General features: G+C 34.3%; 2 protein-coding genes across 3 annotated transcripts; one reads left to right on the top strand and one right to left on the bottom strand.

Annotated features, from left to right (window-relative positions):
- Positions 1-254: 254 nt before the first annotated feature.
- Positions 255-4,487, top strand: AGT2 (alanine:glyoxylate aminotransferase 2). Its single transcript, XM_039022149.2, has 9 exons — positions 255-622; positions 1,745-1,975; positions 2,317-2,487; positions 2,847-2,990; positions 3,076-3,255; positions 3,405-3,630; positions 3,815-3,928; positions 4,022-4,108; positions 4,249-4,487. The coding sequence occupies exons 1-9, from the start codon at positions 368-370 to the stop codon at positions 4,290-4,292; spliced, it is 1,452 nt and encodes a 483-aa protein (XP_038878077.1). The 5' UTR covers positions 255-367; the 3' UTR covers positions 4,293-4,487.
- A 14,961-nt stretch (positions 4,488-19,448) lies between these two features.
- LOC120073452 (somatic embryogenesis receptor kinase 2-like) lies at positions 19,449-24,309 on the bottom strand. 2 transcript variants are annotated; one of them, XM_039026316.2, is made up of 11 exons: positions 23,929-24,309; positions 22,974-23,106; positions 22,803-22,874; positions 22,537-22,680; positions 21,975-22,046; positions 21,783-21,854; positions 21,573-21,685; positions 20,951-21,082; positions 20,535-20,876; positions 19,988-20,382; positions 19,449-19,901 (listed from the first exon to the last, which is right to left on the bottom strand). In XM_039026316.2, exons 1-11 carry the CDS (start codon positions 24,014-24,016, stop codon positions 19,587-19,589), a joined length of 1,878 nt encoding a protein of 625 aa, XP_038882244.1. In that variant the 5' UTR covers positions 24,017-24,309; the 3' UTR covers positions 19,449-19,586. The 2 variants fall into 2 exon arrangements, with proteins under 2 accessions (XP_038882244.1, XP_038882285.1); XM_039026357.2 differs by having other exon boundaries at positions 20,951-21,079; positions 23,929-24,267.
- Between the last annotated feature and the right edge of the window lie 2,924 nt (positions 24,310-27,233).

The following is a 27,233-nucleotide window of genomic DNA, read 5'->3' as shown; positions in this document are numbered from 1 at the left end:
ACTTAGAATTAATTTATATATTCAAGTAGGAACCCCCAGTGGGCCACAAATCTTCAATCATTATTAATATTTTTCATATTTGGAACAATTATAATCCCTTGATCATAGTGGGTTAGAAACAGCATGATCAGCATCTAGTCATCAACACGGATTATTAAGAAATACATATGTTAAAAAAGAAAAAAAAAATGAATATCCACGTCAGCAGATTCTTGGAATCATGATTCTTTACCAATTCCCAAATTAGCCATAACTGCATTAATTTTTATTATTATACAGTACATTACATTACATATAGCTGACACAGCCGCCATCTCTGGCAGAAATCCAAAAGCTCTGTTCATTTTGGAGCTTAGACTGATCGGCCATGGCGTTTCGGAACCAGATTTTGAGGAAGGCCAACTCGAAGGCGCTCTACGCCTTTTCCAGGCCACCGTTTTCCACTTCTTTCTCTTCGATTTCTTCTGTATCTTCCGCTGCCACGGATGCCGCCGATCCCAAACCTCTTCTTCCGCCTTTTGATTACGAGCCGAAACCTTATAAAGGACCGCTCGCCGATGAAATTTTTCAGAAGCGGAAGAAGTTTCTAGGGCCTTCGCTTTTCCACTACTACCAGAAGCCAGTAATCTCTCTCATTTCCACTTCTTTCTCCTTATTTGATTCAGTTTTGTTTTCTGCATTCTTGATTTTGCTGTGGTTTTCTGTTAAAAGATTGATTATGGAATTCTGCTGTCGGTTCATTTCTCTGAACCGATTGTGTTTTGTGGAAGAAGCAACGCGAACATTTTGTCCGCAATTATTAAGCAGGATTTTGCTTGATTTTTCCCATTTTCCTGTTTCGTTGCTACGTGATGGTGACTAGCACATGCAGATGTGTTGATAGTATTCAATTCACTGTCTTATGAGATACAATTGGTTGTTTGTTTTTTGTTTCAACATACATCACTATAAATTGATCTTGGTTTGTGCATGTCGAATTTATTAGCGGCGAAAAAAGGTTTATGCATGCTAAAATTCTTCTTACTTTTTGGGAATGAAGATTTTCTATTTTAAAATAGAAAAATTGGATACTCTTTGTTGGAATTTGGTAGAAGAGAACCCATAATATTTTATGAGAAGTTATTTCTCAAAGAAGTATTCTCTTGCTGCAATCCAATTCCGGAAACTTCACTTACTAAGGCTCTCTTGCCCTGGGAGAATCATGTTATTTTAGTTTCTTTTTATATAAATATTCATGCATTTTAAAACATTATCGCTGTCTTTATCAGATTACTTTGGTATGGCGTAGTAAATGTGATCCACTCATCGAGACCTCAGATTGAGTCGAGTTTTACTTCAATCATAACTCTATACAGCTTTTCACTATGAATAGTTTCAACTTCTATGGTTAGTGCTTTCCTGTTTTGGCACTTTGATTTAAGCTGTGTTACATGCCTACTGTAAGAGAAATTTGATGAAAGGTTGCTATTTTCAAAGGGCAGGGCAGAGACACATCTTAGATTAGAAAAATGTATATAAAAATGGATAAGTTTCAAAGTTTTTTTCTCGATTTTTCCCCTCATAAGTTTTTCGAATTGAAAGATTATATGCATAACTGGTTTGGATGAAACTTCTGCCCTACTCTATTAGAATTCTACCCACCCCTGGCCAATTGGTTTTTGTGTAATTGATGGATGCCCTTCAATCCACATCTCCACACATTCTTCAGAAACTGATCTGTTTGACTTACTCTCTTAATTTACAGCTCAACATTGTAGAAGGAAAAATGCAATATTTGTTTGATGAGAATGGAAGGCGCTACCTTGATGCTTTTGCTGGAATAGTTACTGTATCTTGTGGGCATTGCCATCCTGATGTTTTAGCTGCAGTCAATGAGCAAAACAAACTTTTACAGCATGCTACAACCATATACCTACACCATGCGATAGCTGATTTCGCTGAAGCATTGGCAGAAAAGATGCCTGGAAATTTGAAGGTGTTTTTTTCCTTTTTGAATTATTACATAATATTAATATATTTTAGCAGTGGATGATTGATAATGAAGCAAAGCATACAGTATATGTTAGGCTCTGTGGAATTGTTGAACTTGTATGGTTGTATTTGGATCTTCCTTTAAAGATGGTGAGGCATACCATATTTTTGGACCTGTGGGATAAGAGACGTTGAATTCCTAGAACCGGTGGATCTTTTCATCGTTCTCAACTTTAGTGGCTCAATTTCTATTTCATCACTCCTTGATTCTCCTTACCACCTTTTTAAAGAATATCAGACTTCTATATTGCTTCAAACTTCTGCTTATTTCACTTGGTTATGCAGGTTGTATATTTTGTTAACTCTGGGACAGAAGCAAATGAATTAGCCATGCTTATGGCCCGTCTGTACAGTGGTAATCTAGGTATGATTGCACTGAGAAATGCATACCATGGAGGAAGTTCGAACACAATTGGACTGACAGCTTTGAACACATGGAAGTACCCAATACCTCAGGTTTTCTACCCAGAGCTTAATCTCCAGTGTTATTGCTCGTTTAGCTGCCTGTATGTTAGAGATAGAACTTACATTGCCTTGTTTTCAACTAGTCTGATCTAGTCTTGCAGCATCTTTTAATTTAAATGAAACATTTTAGCATATTATTGACACAGTTCAAGTGACTACTTGAAGTAATATCCACTCTTCTTTGCAACTGCTATTTGTAAAATCATGGGTCCATCAAGCCATGTTGCAAGATGGAGCTTTCACATGCAGTTTACTCAGTGGAAACACATAAGCTATTGTTGGTTTTAGTTGGTGGCTGCAAAATTTGATCCAACTATTTTGATTTGTCTGCAATATTCTTGTGCTTGTAGGGTGAAATTCATCATGTTGTGAATCCCGATCCATATCGTGGTGTCTTTGGGCCAGATGCTAGTAGTTATGTCAAAGACGTCCAAGATCATATAGATTATGGTACTTCAGGAAGAGTTGCTGGATTTATAGCTGAAACAATTCAGGTTTGTTTTTCTGGTGTCTGAAATTGAACATGATATGCACATTCTACGTAAAATTGAAGATACGTTAGGTTTTCGGTTATCTCAGGGTGTTGGAGGAGCTGTTGAATTAGCACCTGGATACTTGAAACTTGTTTACGATATTGTTCGCAATGCTGGTGGTGTTTGCATTGCTGATGAGGTTCAAACTGGCTTTGGTCGAACAGGAAGCCATTATTGGGGCTTTGAAACACAGGGCGTAATTCCCGATATAGTAACCATGGCAAAGGTATTATTCCTGCAGGATTTCTCTTGACCTTCAGCAAAATGTATTCGCTCTTCGTGTAAATCTCTGTTGGAAAACCACTGCAGTTCATCGCCCTTGTTGTTCATGCCTTAAAACTTATTCCCAGCAGTCCTAAGTATTCAATTTTTCAGGGTATTGGAAATGGATTACCATTGGGAGCAGTGGTGACAACGCCTGAAATAGCGAGCACAATGGCTCAAAAAATTCAATTCAACACTTTTGGAGGGAACCCAGTTTGTTCTGCTGGGGGACTTGCAGTTCTAAGAGTTATTGACAAAGAGAGACGTCAGGCACATTGTGCCGATGTCGGTTCTCACTTACTGGAGAGATTGAGAGCTCTCCAGGAAAAATATGAAAGTAATTTCTCTTGGACTTTGGTTTCTTTTAAGACTTTATCTTTCTGAGTAGTCCATTCTGCTCTAATACCTCTTACAATTGGCATTTTGCAAAGCTTTAGAACAACATTAGAACTAATTATCTTCCTTCCAATTGCTGGTACTGTGAACCATACCATGTCATTTGATCAATGTATTTTTTCCAGTTATAGGAGATGTACGAGGAAGGGGATTAATGGTAGGTGTAGAACTCGTAACCGACCGGAAGGGAAAAAACCCGGCAAAGACCGAAACTGCAGTATTGTTTGAGAAACTAAGAGGTACTGCAATTCTCTGATTTCCAAAGAATATAATGTTGAACTCAAAGTAAATTATAGCTACTGTACTAATGACTCATTTCATCCTGATTGAAGAACTGGGAGTTCTCGTCGGGAAAGGGGGTCTGCATGGGAATGTTTTTCGAATAAAGCCCCCCATGTGTTTCACCAAAAATGATGCAGGTATCTTTTATAATTTTAAATCATGTTGTAAATTTTTCATTGAAAATAATGAAAGCTAACATTTGATGTACTGTTTGTTCTGAAAATTAAGATTTTTGGAGATGTCTTTGCTAATACTCCTTTGCACCTCTCATCTGCAGATTTTCTTGTTGATGCTTTGGACTATGCCATTTCAAAGCTGTAAAACTTAAGCTTTAATTGATCAGAGTAAAGAAGTCAGATAAAGATGTTTTATGTAACTTAAAATAAAATGTAATTCTTGTTTGTAGGAGCTTATCACTTGTTCTATTATTGTTCATCAATGTTAGAAGTTTTCTTGTACAATGACTTTGAATCTTCCAATAATAAATAATTGGAAGTTGCAGTGTTTCTCACTTAAGCCCAGGGCCATCTGATGCCTTCAAATTTAGACAACTTTTCCCTCCTCCGAGCATCGAGGTCAGAGGTTTGATCTCCCACATTATATATATTATCAATTTTTTTTAAAAAAGAAAAAATTAAGAGTGCTAAGAAAAGCTAATATATATTAGATATTTTTTGTTTTAAACAGTAGTAACATATTTCGAAAATAGTCTTTATATAAGAGAGGTTCTATAAAGTAATATATTTCTTTATATAATTTTTATATTTTCGAGCAATAGAAGAAGATGGCTCTGTTTTCCGAGTTTAGGAAATTTGCATGGTTAGCCTCTTTCAAGGGGTTGAATTGAAATTTGGCCAAAAACCTATTCTCGTTCCTTTCTCTTACTTCTCACTTCTTACGCTTCTTTCTCTTATTCTACATCATACATAATTATAATTTTTTCTTCAATTTTTTCTTTTATGTATATTTTTCCTCTTGCTTCTTCCTCTCACTTCTTGGTTTCACTCTCGTTCTTTGGTCTCTTTTATTGCTCATTCTTTGGTCTCATTCTAATTTATGTTAAGAAGAAATTGTAGAAGTTGTCTATTTTTTTTTTCACAAGAAGAAGAAGTTGCAGAAGTCAAAAAGTGTAGATTGAAGGAAGAGAAATAAGAGCGAGAAGATGGAAAAAGAAGTATGAATTGGGGTGATCTCGGTAATTACGAGAGAAGATGACATAAACAAAAGGGCAAAAAACGAGTGTTTAGGTCAAATTTTATTTGGACCCTCTATTTTGGGTTATCCATGTCATTTTGCCCTCTGAATTTCTCGAATTTCTCTCCATCCGCTTCTACCTCCAATATTCGGTGGTTCAACTTTTCTAAAAACTTAATTTACAAATTCACTAAATTAAAATTTAGTCCAAACAATTTATAATTAAATTTAGTCACTTTGAAATTAGTTTTTGAAAGTTTCAATGTTTTAAAATTTATGGGTCTATTCGATATAAAATTAAAAGTTAAGAGTCCATTTGATATAAAATTAAAATTTATATCTAATAAATCAATTAATTTTAAAATTTTATATTTGTCATGGATTATACATAAAATTGAAAGTTCAATGATCGTATGAACTAAATTAAAAGAGTACACAAATTTATTTTATTTTAGAGATCAAATAAACACCAACCTCAAATTTAGAAATTAAAATTATAGTTCAATAGAAATATAAATATTGTATGTGGAGACATACAGGTGGATGTGATGCTATGAATGCGGCTCACTTTGTAAAACAGCTACAAGTGTTGTGACTTTTACTACAAGTGTTGTGACTTGCTATAGATGGTTTGATCCTGATCATTCATGTGGAGACATGCGAGCGGGGGCGTCCTATACAAAGGAGTTTGTATAAGACCGAATCACGAAGTGTTATCGTCTCGTTATATAACGCCGTTCATGACAGAGACTTCACTTCACTAGGATGACCATAGGTAACATGACCTCAATCCTGAGTGAGTTGGGAACTCCTGCATTTGAGGTCGGTCCTTTGATTTGCATCGGTGCGAATGGCCAAATTGCCGACTCAAACCTACCACTTTGAGGATTCATTTGATTTAGGAGATGAGAACTCAACTACATAAGATAGAATTCACTCTCCCTTAAGGGTTGATTTCGAGGCTTGAACGATATGACACTACAAACCTTCTCATGGCCCGAGAGGTGTCCACACATAGTAGGACTATGTTGTATTGTTCATTAGAGGGATCAGTGGTACTTAAGGAGTTAGATGTAACTACAGGGGCAAAATGGTAAATTGACCCAACTGTACTTACGAGCATCTGTTAAGGGTTATTGTACTGTTGATTGGTTATATCCGATGGACACAGAAATATATCTGTGGTGAGAATAGTGCAACTGTCGATCTTTAGTGGAGTGTCTGGTAGTTAACGGATGGTGGATCTCGTGGCTAAAAAGTTTAGTCAACTATTCATGTACCGTTGGAGCTTCGAGCCACAGGTTCATAAGGTCCCCTTGGTAGCTCAATGGATTCAAGTTGAGAATCAATTTTTGGGTCAGTTTGAAATGTTCAAATTGATAAGAGGGAATTTAATTATATATGACATGATTAAACTGGTCAATTATATATGATATAGTTGACATAATGTATGAGATACATTAATCGGAGAAAAATGATATAAATATGATTTATATCTAGGGGAGGAGAAAAGGACTATGGTTTATATGTTGCATATGATGTGATATTAAAACTATAGGTTATAAATATAATATGATTATATTTATTTTTTAAAAAAATTATGAGATAATTGTTGGTGGTTTTTCTCCATAACCGTACCTGATAGTGAGAGGTTGCATTCGGTTTTCATAACTGAAGGATAAAATGAAAATAGTTTTCATTTTTGCAAGAGATCGGATAATTGCTTCATGAATTGTACACTGCACATCATCTAGCTAACGAGAGCATACACGATAGCTCAAGTTGTCCTAAACGATCATGTACACGTGCAGCCGACCTAAACAATCATGTAGTTTTTTACGAAGCGATCGCGCGCGAGAGCGATTTACCTAAACGATCAGCCCCGATTCACTAAACGATCGTGCACCCTTTACTAAACGATCAAGCACCCATCTATATGATAGACACAATATCTCTCCCACTTGCTTGGTCGTTGTAAATGATCATAGTTTCCTCCTCCCCTCTACCAAATCCAACAAAGCCCACACCTACTGGATTCTTACTCTGAGAATACCGACGTTACTGAGTGGTGGTGTCCTCCTTGCTACTTGTTCGTGTAGAAGACCATTTGGTGGCGAGCGACAGTGAGATTTTGTGGACGATAGGCTTGGCGTTCACAGCGACAGCAAGAAGTTACTGGTCCTGATGAGAGTGAGAGATAAAGAGAAGAAGAGTTCTTCAAGAGGTATGTCTCTCGTTCCTTTGTTATTTAATTTTTAAAAGCATGCCGTAATTTATTGTTAAATGCATAACTTATTGTATGTTTGTGAATGCGGTATTTCTGTCACAATGAATTTGGAACGATCTTGCTTCCACTCATAGGTCCTCTTTGATAAGAGTTCTTTCAATTGTAATTCCATGTTCTATCATATAGTTCTAGAATTCTAAGTCCATATACTCTCCACCACGATCAGATCGTAGTATTTTTATCTTCTTACCTAACAAATTTTCAACTTCAGTCTTATATTCTTTGAACTTTTCAAGAGCGTCAAACTTATGTTGGATTAGGTATAGATACCCATATCTTGAATAATCATCCATGAAAGAGATGAAATATTCATACCCATCTCGTGCTCTAACACTCATCAGACTACAGAGGTCTGAATGTATAAGCTCCAAGGTTTCCTTGGCTCTATAGCCTTTTCCAGTAAAAGGTTGTTTGGTCATCTTGCCTTCTAGGCAAAATTCACATACTTGCAAAGAGTTTTCTTTTAAACCATTTAAATTTTTACATTTCACCAACTTTTCAATCCTATTGAGATTGATGTGACCTAATCTTAGATGTCAAAGATGGGCATTTTCCTTAGGAGAAACCCTTGGTCATTTTGAAGTTGTCGTTGTTTTAAACATTTTAGCATTAAGCAAGGCTTTTATGACTAACGACCTTAGTACACACAAGTTATTTTCCATTGAACCAAAACCAATCTCCATACCATTCTTAAAAATAAACAATTTATTCTCAGAAAAGGAGATGGAATAACTTTGTTCAATCAGGCAAGAAACTGAAATTAAGTTCCTCTTGATATGAGGAACTACATAAACATTATCCAGTAACAGATAACATTTCTTGGCCAAAAATAACTTAAGCCTGCCTACAACAACAACTGAAACAACCTCACCAATACCGACTCAAAGAGCCATCTCTCCAGCTTCCAACATTTTCCAGGAACTAAATCCTTGATGGGAAGAACTTACGTGGCCGATAGCACCTGAATCAAGTATCCAGGCATAATCATCATTCTCTACCAAACACGTCTCCAAGACAAATAAATCACATTTATTGTCTTTAGACTTCTTCCCCTTTTGGAGAGTAGTGGGATTCGTATCAAAACCTATATAAGCTCCAAGTTCCATTCAGAGAACAATTTTCATCGATGAACTTCATTAGAGTTAGCAACAATTGCTTTCTCTTTTAGTCCCTTGACATTCAAGAAAGAGTGGAGATTATCTTTGGAATTGGCACTACTGGTTTCTTTGTCATCACTCCCATTTTGCTCAAAAAGTGAGAACTGAAGTTCAAACAATTCTTGCAACAAGTCCATGATCTCACGTGCAATGACCATGTTCTCAACCCTCTTACTTAATGCATCAGGTATGCTAGCTAAAATGTGAAGTCGGGGCAACGAATTAGCCTTCATCCACACCTCATATGCATTACGAACAATTCACAATGCATTAGAGTTTGGGACTTGAGGACACTCCTCAACAATGACAAACTTGAGGTCGTTTACCATGAAATACATTTTAATAGATTCTTTCCAATGTATGTAATCGGTTAAATTAGAAAAGGAAACTAACAGAAAATCATATAATGACATGTTGCTGAAAAAAAAAACATATTAATCTACATTAGATTTTAATAAATACTCTTTTAAAGAAAATCCAATCTGGTTTAGCAAAATCTAAATGAACCCCGTATAATACATCTAGTTTTGCAATGATGCTTCAGTGGTTTAGGACAAAAGCCACCAAAGGGTAGTCAATTTATCCCTCATCTGAATTGAGACACTCTCAACCAATCATTATACCAGAACAACTCTTGTTCCTATAACGATTAGTCATCATTGATTTGGTCAAGAAATCATCAGCTTGCTTAACAATTTTTCGTAAGTATGACCCTTCATTTTAGATCCTAGAGTTTCGCTCAAAGCAGCCAATCCGAAGGGAAAAAATCCGATTGGGGCAAAAATTAAAGTGACCTTATCCATTTTTGGAGTTCGCCTTGATATTGACCAACCACACAAACCATCCGAATGGAGACACTCCCAATGCGCCACGAGGTCGTACAAGAAGATCTCACGATGTAAACTAATGGAGGAGACCGCAGGACATGTTGACACATATCCTTCACCCACTTACTATAAATACTCTCTCCATTCACCTTGATATTAACCCATGCAAAACCATCTGAAAGGGAATGTTCCCAGGGCGCCAAAGGCCAAGCATGAATCTCACGGCATGAACATTAAGGGAGAAACGTGAGTGGAATTGACATATCATATATATCTTCTCCTCCCACTGAGTATTTTAAGAACCTAGGGTTTAGTTTACTTAGAAAAAAACAAGGCTAATTATTTAAACTAAGTGATTGTTTAGGTTTGCCCAAAAGTAACTCTTACTTTGGAAAGTTGAACAATTTTTTATCTTCATTCATTAAACATTTTAACGAATTTTAATCAACTGTTGCATGCTTATAGCAAATCTATCTAATTTACCTTTCTAGGTAGGTTCCCAGGTAGGGGTGTTCCGTTTCCATCAGCTTAAATACTCCAGCCTAGCTAGAACCCGCCTTAGACAAAAGGTCCCTTATAGATAGATTTAGTACAAATTTAATTTTTTTTTATTCAAATCAATTTAATCCTATTAAACCGATTTAAAAGATTAAAATTAGGTTTCTAATCTCATTAGAACCATGAACTTAGGTCTATCTCAATCAAATTTTAAAACTCTTTTAAAACATGATTTTACCTAAGTTTGCATGCAACTCTTGGTTATTAATTTTAATTCTAATTCATTAATTATAACTTTTATTAAAAATGAAACAATTAAAACCAACTACAATGCGAAGCAACACCCACAAGACATTTATAACTCTTATAAATAAATCTAAGTGTCATGCTTCATACATTGTTCATTCATTATTACTTTTATATAATTCTTATATAACAAAGTAATGAACTAAGCATACATGCTCTCATACACCCTTATACTATAACACTTATAATATAAAGATGATGCATGAACATGCTTAATGCATGCATAAATATAACTCTTATATTATATATGCATGAGCATGCTTTAAAGTAATTTAATCATGCAATCTACTATATTATAACACTTAAAATATAAAGATGATGCATGAATAAATGCATAACCTAAGGTGGGTTTTAAATCTATATGTCATACATTATGGCATATAAACAAACATACATCTCATATATTAAAAATAATGATGGACCGGGATAATATGCCTAAAAAAAAAAAAAAGAAAACTATCTATTACATAAAACAACCAAGTTAACTGGTTCAAAAAAGCGAATCAGGTCTTGAACCCCCCGGGTGAAGCCTCGTTCCACTAATTGTGTAGTTTTTCCTTGTGATCATCTAGTAACATTGGTCGAGTAACCACGATTTTGTAGCAACCATCGAGTACCTTTGACTATGCGATGAAGCATGAAGGCCACTTGATTGTGCAGCGCACCAAGTTTAAACGCAAGCCTAAATGATCGAGTAGACGACAACTATACGATGAAGCGTGATTGTCTAGATGATCGAGGAGCAAGCGATGTGTATATTATAACGAGTGATCGTGTAGCCAGTGACTATGCGATGAAGCATGTTGGACTAAACGATCGTTTAGTGCACGTGCCTACCATGCAACAAGTATCACATTCTCAGCGATCGTTTACCCCCATTGTTTACACGATAGAGTTCTAACTCGATCGTTTAGCCAAATCTAAATGATCATTTAGCCTGGGCTACATGATACGACCGACACTTGGTCTTCTTCTTCCTCGAAGTGAACTGCATCCCTATGCTTTGAAACTTCATCACGAACAACTTAAAACTCATCAAACACTTTGAATACTGACTTGATAGCAAGTTAATTATGCCCAAAAACGCAGGGGCCTTTACAAATTAACTTTGAAATATAAAAGAAAGCTTTAAAACAGAGGCTATTATCCTGAAACATCCATCAACCATCCATAAACACACTTAATATTTAAATGCATTGTAGAACACTTAAAAAACCCACCAAGACTGTAAAATAAAGTTCAATAAAGCAATCAAATTTGGAATATCAGAACAACCTGGCTCTGATACCAATTGAAGGAAATCTAAACATAGAGATCTAGTAAGCAGAAGCAAATCATTCCAAATTTCATTGTTAAAGAACTCAAACAATTACAGTCTAAACGGAAACCATTATGCATCAATTATAAATTACAATATGCTTCTTTAAAAGAATGAACAAGGGATAGAGTATGCAAACCTTTGAAGAACCTTTCTTCAAGTATCCCTTAATCAATCTCCAACGCGTCCAACGAAGTACTTGAACACAATGATCAGAACACAATCTCAACGAACGTCTAGATGCACTTCGATCACAATCGAGTTCAACTCGATTCTCGAACCTCAAACAGAATTAAAATACCCTTACAAGAGTTACCTTGGTATTCTTGGTATGAAAATCTAGGAGTTGTGAGCTCTGTGTAATTTTGGATAGAGGAAAGAATGAGGTAGACGATCGAGTAAGTAGGAGATGGATGAAGTCTAGATTTTGCTACTCGATCATTTAGTAAGAAGTAACCTATAGTATAGACTTTGCTACTCGATCATTTAGTAAGAAGTAGCCTATCGTATAGACTTTGCTACTCGATCATGTAGACTCTCTATGATATCGTTTAGTAAAATTATTTTACTTGGTAGCTCTTTTCTATGAGATCTATTCGAATGAGAAAACATCCTTCTAATTTTAGAAAACTATTTTCCTTGTATCTCACAGTTACCATAACCGTGTATAACATCCCACTCAAGTTGGTTATTAAAGAAAAATATTAATTAATTATCACATAATTAATATATTATAAATAAATATGATAACCAACTTATCATATTATATTTATAACCTATAGTTTTAATAATATTTCATCATATGAAACATATAAGCCATAGTTCTTTTTATATGTGATGGTATTTAATATAAATCATATTTATATTAATTCCTCCAATTAATGTATCTAATACATCATATCAATTATATCACATATAATTAAATTTCCTCTTGTTAATTTGAACACTTCAAACTAACCCAAAATCTGATTCTCAACTTGAACCCTTTGAACTATCAAGGGGACCTTATGAACCTATAGCTTGAAGCTCCAACGACACGTGAATAATTGACTAAACTCTTTAATCACGTGATCCACCATCCATTAACTGTTGGTCACTCCACTAAAGACCGACAACTGTACTCTTCGCACTACAGATTTATTTCTGTGTCCATTGGATATAACCAGTCAACAGTGCAATGACCTTTCACAAATCGCTCATAAGTACAGCTGGACCAATTTACCATTTTGCCCGTGTAGTTACATCTAACACCTTAAGTACCACTGATTTCTCTAATGAACAATAAATCACAGTCGACTATGACTAAGTCCTTTCTTCCAAAGAGAGGGTGTGGTCACTATGTTCAAGACCCGGAATCAACCCTTAAGGGAACGATCTATCTACTTACCTTACTTCAGGGAAGGAGTTGAAGGAAATCGGACATGAGGATTTCCTTGAGCAGCAGAATGATCGTTCCAAATTTTAATTGTATAAGAAAAACAACAATTACAATACACAAACGGAAACTTACAGGCTATGCATATAACGAAATTACAGCATGCTTTTCCTAAGATTAAGGGATAGAATTCTACAAACTTTTGAAGACTCATATTCAAGATCACTCGATCACGAACGCTCGAACAAACAGCAACACAGCAATCATGAATGCTCGAACACTTCGACTGCTACACTGCACGAACATAACGAACTCAAACACAGCGATCTCCAAGATCACGAACACAGCGAATGGCCTCTAAAAAACCTCGACTATGTCGAGTTGAGTTTGACACCACCACAATGGCTACCTTGGTATTTTTGGTATGAGAATCCAGAAGTGTGGGCTCTGTGTGGACTTGGTTAGAGGAAAAGACTGGAGGAACAATTGTGTAAACAATTGAGCAAGTGGGAGATGGCAGAGGTCAATCGTATAGACGATGCCCAATCGTTTAATAGAAGCTATGCGATCATTTAGCACAAGCTTCACGATCGTTTAGCTAATCGGTAGCTGAGTGACTATCGTATAGAAACACGCCACGATCGTCTAATCTCTCTTCAGCTGTCGTTTAGTAAATTTAATTTACTTTACAGCAACCGTGAGAACTTTCCGAGAATGGAAATCTCAATTCATAAACTACTAAATTTAAGAAAATATTTTTTCTTTTATCTCACGGTTACCATGAAACCACCAATAACCTCCCACTCAATTGGTTATTAGAGAAAAATAGATAATTATCGAATAACTAATATTATTATAAATATTCATGATAACCAACTTACCATACCATATTTATAACCTATAATTTTAATATTTCATCTCATGAAACATATAAACCATAACTCTTTTTCTATTTCATGGTTCTTAATGTAAATTTCATTTACATTAATCCTCCACTTGATGTATCTCATACATCACACCGATCATATCATATATAATCAAATTATCTCTTGTCAATTTGAATATTTCAAATCAACACCAGGAACTGATCCTCAACTTGAATCCATTGAGCTACCAAGGGGACCTCATGGACCTATAGCTCAAAGCTCCAACGGTACGTGAATAACTGACTAAACTCTTTAGTCACGGGATCCACCATCCGTTAACTACCAGGCACTCCACTAAAGATCGACAGTTGAACTCTCCTTACTACAGATATATTATATGTCCATAACAACCAATCAACAGTGTGATAATCCTTCATAGGTCGCTCGTAAGTACAGTTGGGCCAATAACCGTTATGCCTCTATAGTTACATCTAACTCCTTAAGTACCACTGATCCCTCTAATTAACATAAGTTATAGTCCTACTATAACTGAGTCCTCTCTTCCAAAGAGAAGTTGGGACCACTATGTTCAAGTCCTGAAATCAGCCCTTAAGGGAGCAATCTATCTACTTACCCATACTTCGGGGAAGGAGTGAATTTCATCTTGTGTAACTGAGTTCCCAACTCCCAAATCAGAAAAGTCTCCAAAAAGGCAGGCATGTTGAGTTGGCAATCTGGCCACTCTCATCCATACTAATCAAAGGATCGCCCTCAAAGGCAGGAGTTCCCAAAACACTCAGGATTGAGGTCATGTCACCTATGGTTGTTTAGGTGAGATGTAAGTCTCCAGTATCAATGGCGTTATATACAGAGACGAATCATCTCGTCATCCAGTCTTATACAAACTCTTTGTATAGGATACCCCCGCTCGCATGTCTCCACATGAATGGTCAAGATCTACTATCTATAGTAGTTTACAACACTTGCAAACCTCTACAAAGCGAGTCGTATCCGTAGTGTCACCAGGATCAGGATTCTCATCTTAACCCTTATACTATATACCTAATTAGGTTATCACTTAAGGCATGGTCCACTTGTATATCTCATAAACATGCTTAAGTTTACATATGATAACCATGGAGCTTTGTTTATTGGATATGAGTAAATGCCAAATAAAATAACTCTTATTTTATTCATAACAATGTGTATAGATTACAAACTACAAGACTCCGGGAGAATTAGGACACCAATCCTAATAGGAGTGAATTTCGTCTTGTGTAGCTGAGTTCCCAGCTCCCCAATCAAATGAATCCTTGAAATGGTAGGCTAGTTGAGTTGGCAATCTGGCCACTCTCACCCATACAAATCAAAGGACCACCCTCATGAGCAGGAATTCCCAACTCACTCAGGATTAAGGTCATGTCACCTATAGTCATCCTAGTGAAATGTAAGTCTCAATTATCAACGGTGTTATATAAAGAGACTAATCATTTTGTGGTCCGATCTTATACAAACTCTTTGTATAGGATACTCCCGCTCGTATGTCTCCACATGAATGGTCAGGATCAGACCATTTGTAGCACTTTACAACACTTGTAACATCTACAAAGCGGGCTGTATCCGTAGTGTCACCAGGATAAGGTATCCCTCCATTATCTTTATACTACAGACCATTTAGGTTATTACTTAATGTATGATCCACTTGTATGTCTCCACATACATGTTTGATTTACATAAAATAACTTTGGATCTTAGTTTATTGAATTGAGTAAATGTTTATAAAATAACACTTATTTTATAAAGAACAATATGTTCACAAAGTGTTTAAAAACTAATGATACTCCCAGGAGAATTAGGACACCAATCCCAACACTAATAGCAATCAGTAAAGCCGAATTCTCTAGAAATCTTCATTATGGCATTCTAAAGAATCTGACCCTCAATTACACGATGTTCGAGAGTTAACACTTGGTTGGGGGGGGGGGGGGGGGGGCTCGTCGTGAATGGAAGATTGTAAGACCCACACACATTCTCCTTGAGTCAAAGGCACTTTCTTTGATAATTTAGGTAGAATCATGTTGTTGTCTAAACTTGGCCAGCGATCCACAAAGGGGCCAACTAATGACTTTGCCACAAGAAAGCTAAGTCCATCTTTTATTGGCTGACCTCTTCTCCAAAAATCACGAGGTATCTCTCACTAGACGAGATGTGTTCGGTAAAGTGAACTATCGTTCTGCAAAAAAACCACCATAAAGGAATGAGTCTTGACAGTATGATCTAAACGTAGTTAGGCACAAAAATTAATAAGAGTAAGCCCTATAAAGCTTTATTATATTCTAAGCCCTATAGGGTTGTTAGACCTTTTCGGGATCATTAAATAGGGTTGTTAGACCTTTCCCGAGTCATCCCTATTTTGATCAAGAAGTGACGTAATAAAGTTGTTAGACCTTTTCAGGGTCATCCCCATGTCAATCAAAAAGGGTTGCTAGACCTTTCTGAGATCATCTCTATGTTGATCAAGAAGTGGCGATATAATAGGGTTGTTAGAGCTTCTTGGGGTCATCCTTACGTTAGTTAAATAGGGTTGTTAGACCTGTCCATGGTCATCCCTATGTGTATCAAGGAGCGATCACATATAGAGGCATTGCTGCAAACAAAAAAACAACAACAACAACAATAATAATAAAACTCACCATTTGCAAAAAAAAAAAAAAAAAAAAAAGGCGAGATTAAAAAAAAAAGATTTCTCCCTATTGCAAGCTACTAAGAGTGTGTTTGGTACGTGATAAAAGTAAAGAGTTGAGCTGAGTTGAGTTGGTAATTATTATCTGGAGAGTTAAATTGTTTGTATTTGTTTGTAGAGTTGAGTTGAGTTGGTAATTATTGTCTATGTTTGTTGTGCGGAGCTGGGTTGTGTTGAGTTGGGGATCTAATGCAGTTTTTTTGTGAATGAGATTAGTTCTTTTTTTTTTTTCTATTTGTTTTTATTTCATTCTTTTATTTTTTAGTTTTATGCTTTGCTATTGTTGATTAATTTTCAAATATATACGTATTTTCTCAAATCAGTTGTGACATAAACTGGACAATCTTAATTTTTTTCTCAATTTGTAGAACATAATAGATTATTTTTCATATATTCTTTTCAAAAACTGTAATAGTTCTAATTCTCTTCAATTTGTAAAACATACCAACAAAATACATTTATTGTTGCTCAATTAATTGATATATTGTATATTGTATGTATATATGTTGAATGTATGTATATATATTGAAGGTAATTATCTCAATTACTAATTGGTATATTGTATGTATATATATTGAATCTTGCTAACTTAACATTATTATTTCACATATCATACAGTTTATTTTTATATAATATGGATAGTATATTTAGAATTGAAATTGTACATAGGATAATTATCTTTCATTTGATTATGATGGTGAGAATGTGATGTAGTATAATAACATTTTTCATGAGATCACAAAAATAATGACACGACCGAACATATGGCCGTTTAAAAAAAAAATCACAAAATATATGTTCTTTTTCGATATTTATAATATAACACAGTGAGGGTCTTAGAGAACATAACATAAGATAAGATCGGTCCTTGGAAGAAATCCAACAAAAACAATGAACCAAATCATCATATCAATTTTTTGTAAAGTGACATTCCAAAGATTTGACGATAAAAAAAAAAAAAAAAAGATTGGGGGAGAATCCAAATGACGAAGATGAGGGAAAAGTGAAGAAAATGAAAATATCACTGGTTTGTGGTTTTAATAATCCACATTCTTTATGGGCTTAATAAACACGAGTAATAAATACCCACCTAACCCAACAACTTATACCCATTTATCAAACATTCCCTAATAGTTTTAATTCCTGTAAAAAAAATGGAAGTAAGTTAGTAAAAAAAAAAAAGTTTCAAATAATGGGAAAAAAAATTTTGAAAAAAAAACAAAAGAAGAAAACGGGAGAAAAAAGAAGAAGAAACAAAAAAGAAACAAAACAAAACAAAACAAAAAATTTAAAAAGAGAAGAAAAATAAAACAAAACATTAGATGGCCTCACCTCGGGTTTGAAGTCCTATTTATAGAGGGTTCACAAGGTCCTATAACAAATTGGGAGATTCAGATAAATATTTGGTTTAAATCATGAGCTTTTATTAGATTACCCAATTTGATTTTATTTTAATTTTAAATCAAACTAAAAATAAAATAAAATAATAATAAAATACAAAAACATCAAATTAAGATCCTATTTAATTTGATTTTATTAAATTTTATCCTCAAGCTTGTCTTCAAACAAAATTTGGCCATATTTCAAAATTTATCTCAAATTCAAATAATCCAAGCTTAGGCTTTATATCAAGTCAAATCAAATTGTGGTTAATACCTCCAATTTATCTCAAATTTAAATAGGGGACATAATTGATAATTTGATCCCAAAGTAAAATTGAATGAGGTTCAAAGCTAATCTTTAAGTCCTATTCCAAGTTCAAGCCATGCATCTCGGGTAGAAGTTCAATCTTACTCCACATTCAATTTGAATTAAGTGGAGGATAAATTCGCTAAAATTCAAATTGGAATTGATCTCAAGAAAGGAAGTCAAAACATTGACCTAAATTCACATTCGGATAATTTGGCATAAAAAAAATGTGTCAAACATACACAAAATTTGAAGTCAAGGCTATGTACCAAATTCATTGTTTGATTAGGTTCACATCAAGCAGGATCAAGGTCGAGAATGTATAACTTACATTTTAATTCAAATATCTTTTTCACGATTCACCCACCCATATATGTGCACAAATCTAAAAAATGAGGCATTAAGGAGAAATTGGACCAATCACAAATCGCCACGTCATTTACCAAATTAATGACGAAATTCCAAATCGTCAAATTTAGGACTAATCAGGAGTTGACATATATCTCAAATTGAAGTTGAAGACAAATTCCGATGATGCCACATATTTTCATTACAAGCGTTGGATTGAGTAAAATTAATTTAAACCCAATATGATATTATTATTTGGATTAAAGTCCAACTAACTGGGCCCAAAAGCCAAACCTATGGACCAACCACGTACAAGTCCAACTATCTGGGCCCAAAGGCCAGACCTATAGACCAACCAAGCCCAAATCTAATTAGTTGGGCCTAAGGGTCAAGCCTAAACCCAAGAAGCCCACTAGAGAGCCACTTTCTTCATTTGTGAGGATCAATAATTCTACAACCCAGACAGAATTCTCCCAATAATCAGAAACACTCTAGACTCCTGAAACTGTATACTCCTTGAAAACACAAGTCTCTTGAAGATATAATGACTCTTCCAAGACTTCAACTTTAAAAAAATCACGCGCTCCACTTCTTCAAGACAAGTGTACACATTCAACGGAGAGAGAATCAAATGACCAAATACTAGAAATCGAACCACATTGCATCAAATCAACATCAACACCAACACCAACTCAAGTTCAACTCCACAAAATAAGTTTATCCAGAAATCTCGTGCGAACAAAGAGCTCAAATGAGAATTGAATAACTTAATACAAATAATTCTTCAGGGGGGTAAAATTAATGTTGTAAACTTTCAAGTCTTGTCAACACCTATAAATAACTATAATCAAGAGAACTAGAAAGAAGAGTTGTGAAAATTCAGCTATGTATACATATATTACTCTAACAAGGTTCATATACACAGGTTTTGTGAAGCAAAAAAGTGAGCACTCTAAATCAAAGAAGAAAAAAGAAATGATGGCATTTTGTTTCTATCAAACTGTAAGTTATCTAGGACCAGATAATTCAAAAGCGCGAACGTTTTCAGTCGAATCAACCATCCATTCAGAAGTTTGAGAAGATGCCAATTCGGTTTCGTGGTAGACTACCTCGACTCTCTGCCATTCCTCCCATCGCTCGGTCAAGCCGTCTCCTTCGAGCATTCTGACCACATCAGACATTTTCGGTCGTTCCATAGGCGAGCTCTGTGTGCAGAGAAGTGCTACTTGGATTATTTGCTCAACTTCAATTTCATCATAGTTGTCCTTCAGATCAGGATCAACCAACATCTCCAACTTCTTCTCTTTCAGAAGACCTTTTACCTGAAAAGTTCCTCAAGTTTGTAATCAAAAGGAGAAAGGTTAGACAAAGACTATTCAGAGCTAAAACAAAAGTCCTGAGTTTATACCCAGTCAAGCAGCATAACATCTTCATCGTTTGCGAGTCGAGCAAGATCGAAAGCCCTCTGTCCGGTTATTAGCTCCAAGAGCATAATGCCATAACCAAAAACATCAGTCTTTTCAGATGACTTCCCAGTTGAGAGATACTCAGGAGCTATATGCCCAATGGTACCTCGTACTGCTGTTGTAACATGAGTATCCTTGTAATCCATTAACTTTGCAAGACCAAAATCGCCAACAACAGCTTCGAATTCCTCATCCAGTAAAATATTTGCAGCCTTCACATCACGATGGATGATTTTCGGATCACATCCATCATGTAAATAAGAAAGCCCCCTTGCAGAGCCTAATGCAACTTTCTTTCGAGTTGGCCAATCGAGAGGAGCTTCAGATTGTGGGCGTTCTATGAAAAATATACTAGCTACATTATGAGTTCATAATATAACAAAGATATGGATGGTTTTGGTATTGCATCAAGACTTAATAAAATATATAATATATAACATATTCACTTAAGACTGTTTAACATTTACAAGGAAAAACAAGAAATTGTACCTCTTAAACATGATGCAACACTTCCGTTGGCCATATACGGATAAACAAGGAGGCGTTCACTTGATGTTGTACAAAATCCGTGTAGTCGCAAAAGATTCCGATGCACTGCCATGCTAATCATCTCTACTTCTGTTTGGAACTGCAACTCTCCACCTGGAGTTCGCTCTTCTTTGAGCCTTTTTACTGCTACTAATGATCCATCAGCCAGACGTCCTCTATAGACTTTACCGAATCCACCTCGACCAAGAATATTTTTGTTGCAGAAGTTATCTGTTGCAACTTGTAAGTCTCTCAGAGAAAATCGTTTCAGCTGCCCCAAGTTGATCTCTGAATCTTCCTCCGCTGCATAAACAAAAGTCATGGTGACTTGCAAGCTAAAAAAAGGTAAAAGTGAATCTTTTGCAACAAAAACAAACCAGGGACATCGAAGAATATTTCTCGTGATCTTTTCCGATGCCAATAGACGAATATGATAGCTGGAGTGGCAAAAAGTAAAGCAGCACCTGCAGCAACTCCTCCAACAATTGCTCCATTCGGATTGTTTACTTCTGATGAGAAATCACACATATTTTAAGTTTTCTCAAATATATGCTGATACAAATGCTACAAGGGGGAAGTTACATTTTGCAACTAAAAACACAAAATAGGTTGAGCGTTTGTTTTGGTCGTAAAAGTTCAAATTTAGTTCCTATAGTTTTGTTAAATCTTCCAAAATGTTTCTCTATAATTACTGGATGTTACTAATTTTCTCACTTGGCATTTTTTATTTGGATGCTAACTCACTGTATCTCTCTACGTCCAAAAAAAAGCTACTTAAAACGAACTGTTTAGGTATTTACTAGCAGAGAGTACATTTTGAGTGGTTTAACCAAACTATAGAAACTCATTTCTAAAATGATAATTAACCTCATTTTGTAGGTTCAACAAACACAATGTATATTTGAACTTAAGTGCAGTTACTATCCTAACCAAATGGTGAGATGAAATATTCCAATAATCTTTGCTATTTCAGTAATCTTTCTAACCAGATAATAATACCATGGGAAGAAAATGGTGACTGTGGAATGAATGGCGGCGGTGGAGAAAAGGGAGGATCCCCAGGGCAAGGTTTCCCAGTTACCAGACCACATAGATCCAAGTTATTTGCAAAACTACAAACAGTATGATAGGCGCAGTCAGTATCGGATCAGCTAACATTGATCCAGAAGAAAGTTCGTGTGATTTAGATTTATCAGCAAATTAAAATACCTGATGGGAGTAAATAGTGAAAATGAGCCATTATTTGGAACCCTTCCAGATAAGAGGTTGTTTGATAGATCCCTGTGAACAGTGTTTAAAACTACGTTATCACCACTCTATTTCAACTCCTATCTCACTTCCACTTAATCCCAACGAAATTGAACTTCAGGGCAACAAAAAATATACAATGTAAATACTTACAAGACTTGCAGGGTGGAAATATTAGTCAAGGAAATCGGTATCAAGCCAGATAGTTTGTTGTCATTTAGCCGACTATCCTTCCAAAGGTATACCAAGAGAAAACGTCCATAAGTTTAAAAATTAACCATTTTATTAGACAAAAAATTATTTGTCTAATTGAACATTAAATTTTTAATTTTGTAGTTAATAGATATATTAATTTTAAAAAGATTTCCAGTAGTGCCTATTAGACATGAAGTCAAATTTAGTATCTAATATAACATTTAGTTTTTAACATTTTGAATATGTTAGGAATCCATTCAACACAAAAATTGAGAATTCATGAACCTAAATAAAAAGAGAAAAAAAAAAAATTAAAGTTCAAAGAACACTAATCTAGAAGTTCATGTATTATATTTCTATCCTTAAAGAAATTTGTGCCCCCATGACATAAAATCCTAGATCTGCCACTAACAAAGATACATGAAAGCACAATGAGTACAGTCAAACCTTTAAGAAAGCATGTGTCTCATTCAATGAAAGTAAAATCACAAATGATAGAACAAAGGATGAATGTTCATACAGGAAACGCAATTGTGTGAGCTTTCCAAACGTGTCTGGAATCGGGCCAGTTAAACCGTTCAAGTAAAGGTCTAGGCTCACCAAATTTTCCAGATTTCCGAGATCATCTGGAATCTCTCCACTTATTTCGTTGCCATAAAGCTCCCTGCAATCCATGCTTCTGTTAGCTCTATAAAAATAGAATGCTCCCATACAACCGCTTATGCTATAGGAATTCAAGTCTAAAGGCTTTCAATGAAACAAGTTTTACAGTAACCAATGACTTACAAGTATTGAAGACTTTTAAGTTGACCAAGCTGTGGTACTAATTTACCAGACAATCCAGCATTTCCAAGGTCACTGCAGAGAGTCCCAAACGAAATTGTTAAAATTTTGTATGACATTGACCAAAGTTTACGAGTGAATGAACGAATGCTAAAATGAAAGCAGGTCCCTTACACTCTTATAATGTTATTTTCATTGTTGCAAGTGACATGAAACCAAGTGCAGGGATTAACAAGGGTGGGGTCCCAACTTTGCAGAACATTGTTTGGATCTTCCAAATTCAATCGAAATATATGCAGAACAGTAGCTGCTTTGAATAGAAACAACAACACATTGTCAAATTCAACACAAACTGAACAAGAACTTCATAGAAAGAATTGTATATTATAACGATGAGACAGAGTATCACTGACTTCAACAATAAAATTCAAGCAAATAAAAGAAAATGCAGCGTTTTATTTTCCAAGTTAGTACACATTTCTATTAATTGGTCACTAGATTTACTCAGTCCACATTCATGGGCATTCTTTAAACTCCAAGGATTCAATCACTCCATTTCTGAAGATATCAAAACGTTGGAATAGCTTGAATTTGTTATCTGGAACTAGCTTTGTATTTATGTTATTAATGTTTTTTACGACTTTAGCCCTAATGTTTAGAGGAGTGCATTATATAAACTCTCTAACTCACTAGTGCCTCTAAATTTGTAATATGATATTTTCTCTCTAATAATAAACTATTCTCTCCCTTTTTGCATGACATTGTAACACGTTGTTAGTAAACTACGTAAATCTTCAGGCCGATTCTCTATTGTTTATGTTTTCTGTTAATCATTGATTAGTGTCAATTTGATAACGCAAAATGTTGCCAAAGTGTGTGCTTCAAGTCTCAACCTATTCTAAACCATGACAAACAATTAAGCTCACAAAGTCAAAACCACCATAGAAATGGAAATATGAAGAGATGACAGCCCTAGCCCCTAGGCAAAGAAGTAAATTGCCCAAAAAGAATTGAATTCGAAAACATCGATGAACTTCACACACTCTTTTCATCTACGCAAGTATAACAAGCAAATCAGTAGTAAGAAAAGAGAAATCATAATAAACAATATTAAAGAAATGGGAATCGCCTTCTACAGTTGCAGAGGCATTGGTACAAAATTGCCCCACAAAGATGAACCAGAGCAAAACCAAAGCCCCATTTGGCCGCTTCTTCATATCTCCTCCCTCCAAAACGTGAGGCGATTTCACGAAACTTCACAACACCCAGCCTCCACACCCACATTACAAAAAGAACCCATAAGCGAAGATGAAAGAGAAACAGAGATGAAGCGTTATACCACCATTGAAGAAGAAGAAGAAAGAAGGTGGGTTTAAGAGTTTTTGTGATTGAGATGGGAGTAAATTTAGGGGAACCCAAAAATGAAATGGGTTGTATTGTTTTCCCTTTCTTTTTCATATGGGATTTCGGTTCCTTTCTTCTTCCTAAATTGCTTTTTGAGAATCAAAGTGAAAGAGAGAGTGAGAGTGAGAAGTGGAAAAGGAAATTGCTTTTGGCAGGTGTGTTGTGATTTTGATTTTGGTTAGTGGGACCCACGTGGCCATGGCCGCACACCAATAAAGAAAACGAACCAAATTTTTGTTTCTTAGTCAACGCTAAGAGAAGGGCAACTGGAGCCCACCTTTGCCACCTCGGATTCTGTTAAAACTTCTATTCAAGGCCAACGTTTTTTTTTTTAGGTTTATTTTGCCGAAGCAAGTTTAGTTATGTGGTTTTAACATTTCGATCTAAATAGGTCGGAGGTTCAATCTTCTGATCGTAGTTGTTATACTTAAAATAAAAAAGAATTATATTTATTTTGGCATGAATGTTATTTGCCAGAAAGAAGAGCTTGGTGAAAGAACAAGAAAATATATAATATTATGAGCCTCAATTCATTACTTGCTAACATTTGATAATTGAGTAAAATAATGTTTCATTTAATAACTAGTTGACAAAAATTCCCGCATGATCAAATTCCCATAGATAGGATAGAGAATCTCCTGTGTGAGAGAGGATGGGAGTCAAACTAAGGACTCAAAACGACTCCTAGTTGGAAACGAGGAGAGAGTTTTCCCTCTCCAAATATATATATATCATTTTTTTTCATTTTATAATATAAAACAATAACTTAATTTTTTATAAGTTTTATTTTATAGTATGATAACTTTAAGTTTTTTTTTTATTAAATGTACAATAAAAAATGCTCAAATGGAGAATACAACTCTCCAAAATGGAGAATATGGTGGGGGATGGAGATGATAAATCTCGGAGACAAAGATGGTGAGTGCATTCCTAATCCCCTCCACCCCTATTGTTATCCCTACTAATAATAGGTTAACTATTGAATGGAAATAATATATACTATTGCAATATTAAAAATTTTCATCTAGAAAAATTAATAGTTATTTTGGGTATACAAATATTGGAATCTACATTCAAATTATAGTGGCTTTTTTATTTTTTTTTTCTTTTGGGTGAAAATTATTTTGATTTTGGAAATAATTTTTTTTAGGTAAAATAATCGTCTTTTTTTATCGATTAACTTAACAAAATTTACATCTTTTACCTCAAATTATCGAGATATATCATTAAATTAAAAAAAGTTCAAATGTTGGTTGCAAATTTTACTACATGATCCGTTTCTCCACTAAAATTTTCCATTAATTTTATCATAGAATAGAAATTGCAAATACTTATAAGAATTTAAGCAGTAATTTAATATTGAATTAAAATTGAATTAAAATTGAATTAAAATTGAATTAAAATTGATCAAGTTTATTCCTCAAAAAAAAAAAAAATATCGAGTTTACCAAGTTCATGTTGAATTTTCATATTCCCCCTATCATTACTACATGTTTTCAATTTTATGGTCCAAAAATTGAATAAAATGTATTTTAATAATAAAAAATTAAAAAACAAAAACAAAATCATTATCATTGCAGCACTATTCATGGATTTTTAAAAAATCATAAAGAAATTTGATTTTTTTAAAAATGGAAAAACAAAAGTGAGAGAAGGACTTCCAGGAGTTGGTAGGGCCCAAAGAGTGAAAAAAAAAAGGGCCAAATAGAGAGAGAAAAAACAAAAACCATAAGCATGCGCTAAAACGTTTGACCAACCCTGGTTAGTAGTTACCATGGTATTAAAATATTAACATTTTAACGTTGAAAAGATGAATCAACATTTTCATTCCATAGAAAAGTATATAAAATAAAAAGAAAATATAAAAATGTAACAAAATATCATATAGTGCAAATAATAAATATTTAACTTATTTAAAAAACATAGAATATTTATTTCTTTGATTCAAATTTTTTTGAATTTTTTCGTTTCTTTTTAATTTTTTTATAAATAATTATCAACATCAATATCAAATATTGATTACTCCAACAACTTCTACTTGAAGCTATATTTTATCTCTAAACTCCGGCTTAATTTTATTTTCCTCTACACATTTTTAAGTAGAGTCTTTTTAAATATAATTTTTTAAAAAAAATATTTATACTTTAAAGCAAAAAGTTCCAAAAATATTTACTTTTGAAACTTTTTTCTATAAAGTGTAAATATTTTTAGAATTTTTCTATTTATAAGAATTTTCCTTTTAAATTTTCAATTTTAATTTTCATATTTTTAAATAAAATTTAATGTTAGTTAAAAAAGTTAATATTTAACTAAATTATAAATTTTCATACCATAAATGAAAATTAATAGAGAAAAAAATAATAATATTTTTCAAAATAGAAAATTAAACGTAAAACTTTAAAATGAAATTCAAATTGAAGTTTTCTGGAAGTAGGAGATTCAACCTATATATCTCGTGATTATGAAAACATTCAAATGCCAATTGAATTATATTTAGTTTCACATAAATTAGAATTAAAATTTTATTTAATCTTTTAAAAAAAGTAAATAAAGGAATTTAATTTTCAAACATAGTGATGATGGATTTCCAATCATGGCCACCTTAAGTGGGCCCCCTCCCTTGTAATCATGGGACAATTTTTAGTGGTTTGGCTCCACTTCCTTCATATCTTCACGCCTAACCTCTAATCTAATCACTCCTTTTCATTATTATCATATTTTTTTCCTCTCTCTCTTTAAATTTAAGTGGATAGCTAGCTATACATAGCATAGGCATAGCATCTTCATAATATAGGATGGAATCGAACATTTCTTTCTTGCTTTTTAATGCTAAATAAAGATTATAATATTTGGTAATTCAAAATTTTAGAAATGTTTTGAGAAAAAAAATTAAAATCATTTCAAAGAAATAACAATTTAATCTCTAAACTTTATGTTTGTAATGATTTAGTTCTTATACTTTCAAATCTGTTATAATTTAGTCCTTAAACTTTAGTATGTAATAATTTAGTCATTATAATTTCAAATTTG

This window comes from Benincasa hispida, chromosome 1 (genome assembly GCF_027475165.1).
Source record: "Benincasa hispida cultivar pf3 chromosome 1, pf3_genome.v1.1, whole genome shotgun sequence".
NCBI lineage: Eukaryota > Viridiplantae > Streptophyta > Magnoliopsida > Cucurbitales > Cucurbitaceae > Benincasa > Benincasa hispida.
Note: the sequence above shows the minus strand (reverse complement) of the source record. Positions and strands in the feature narration are given on the sequence as shown.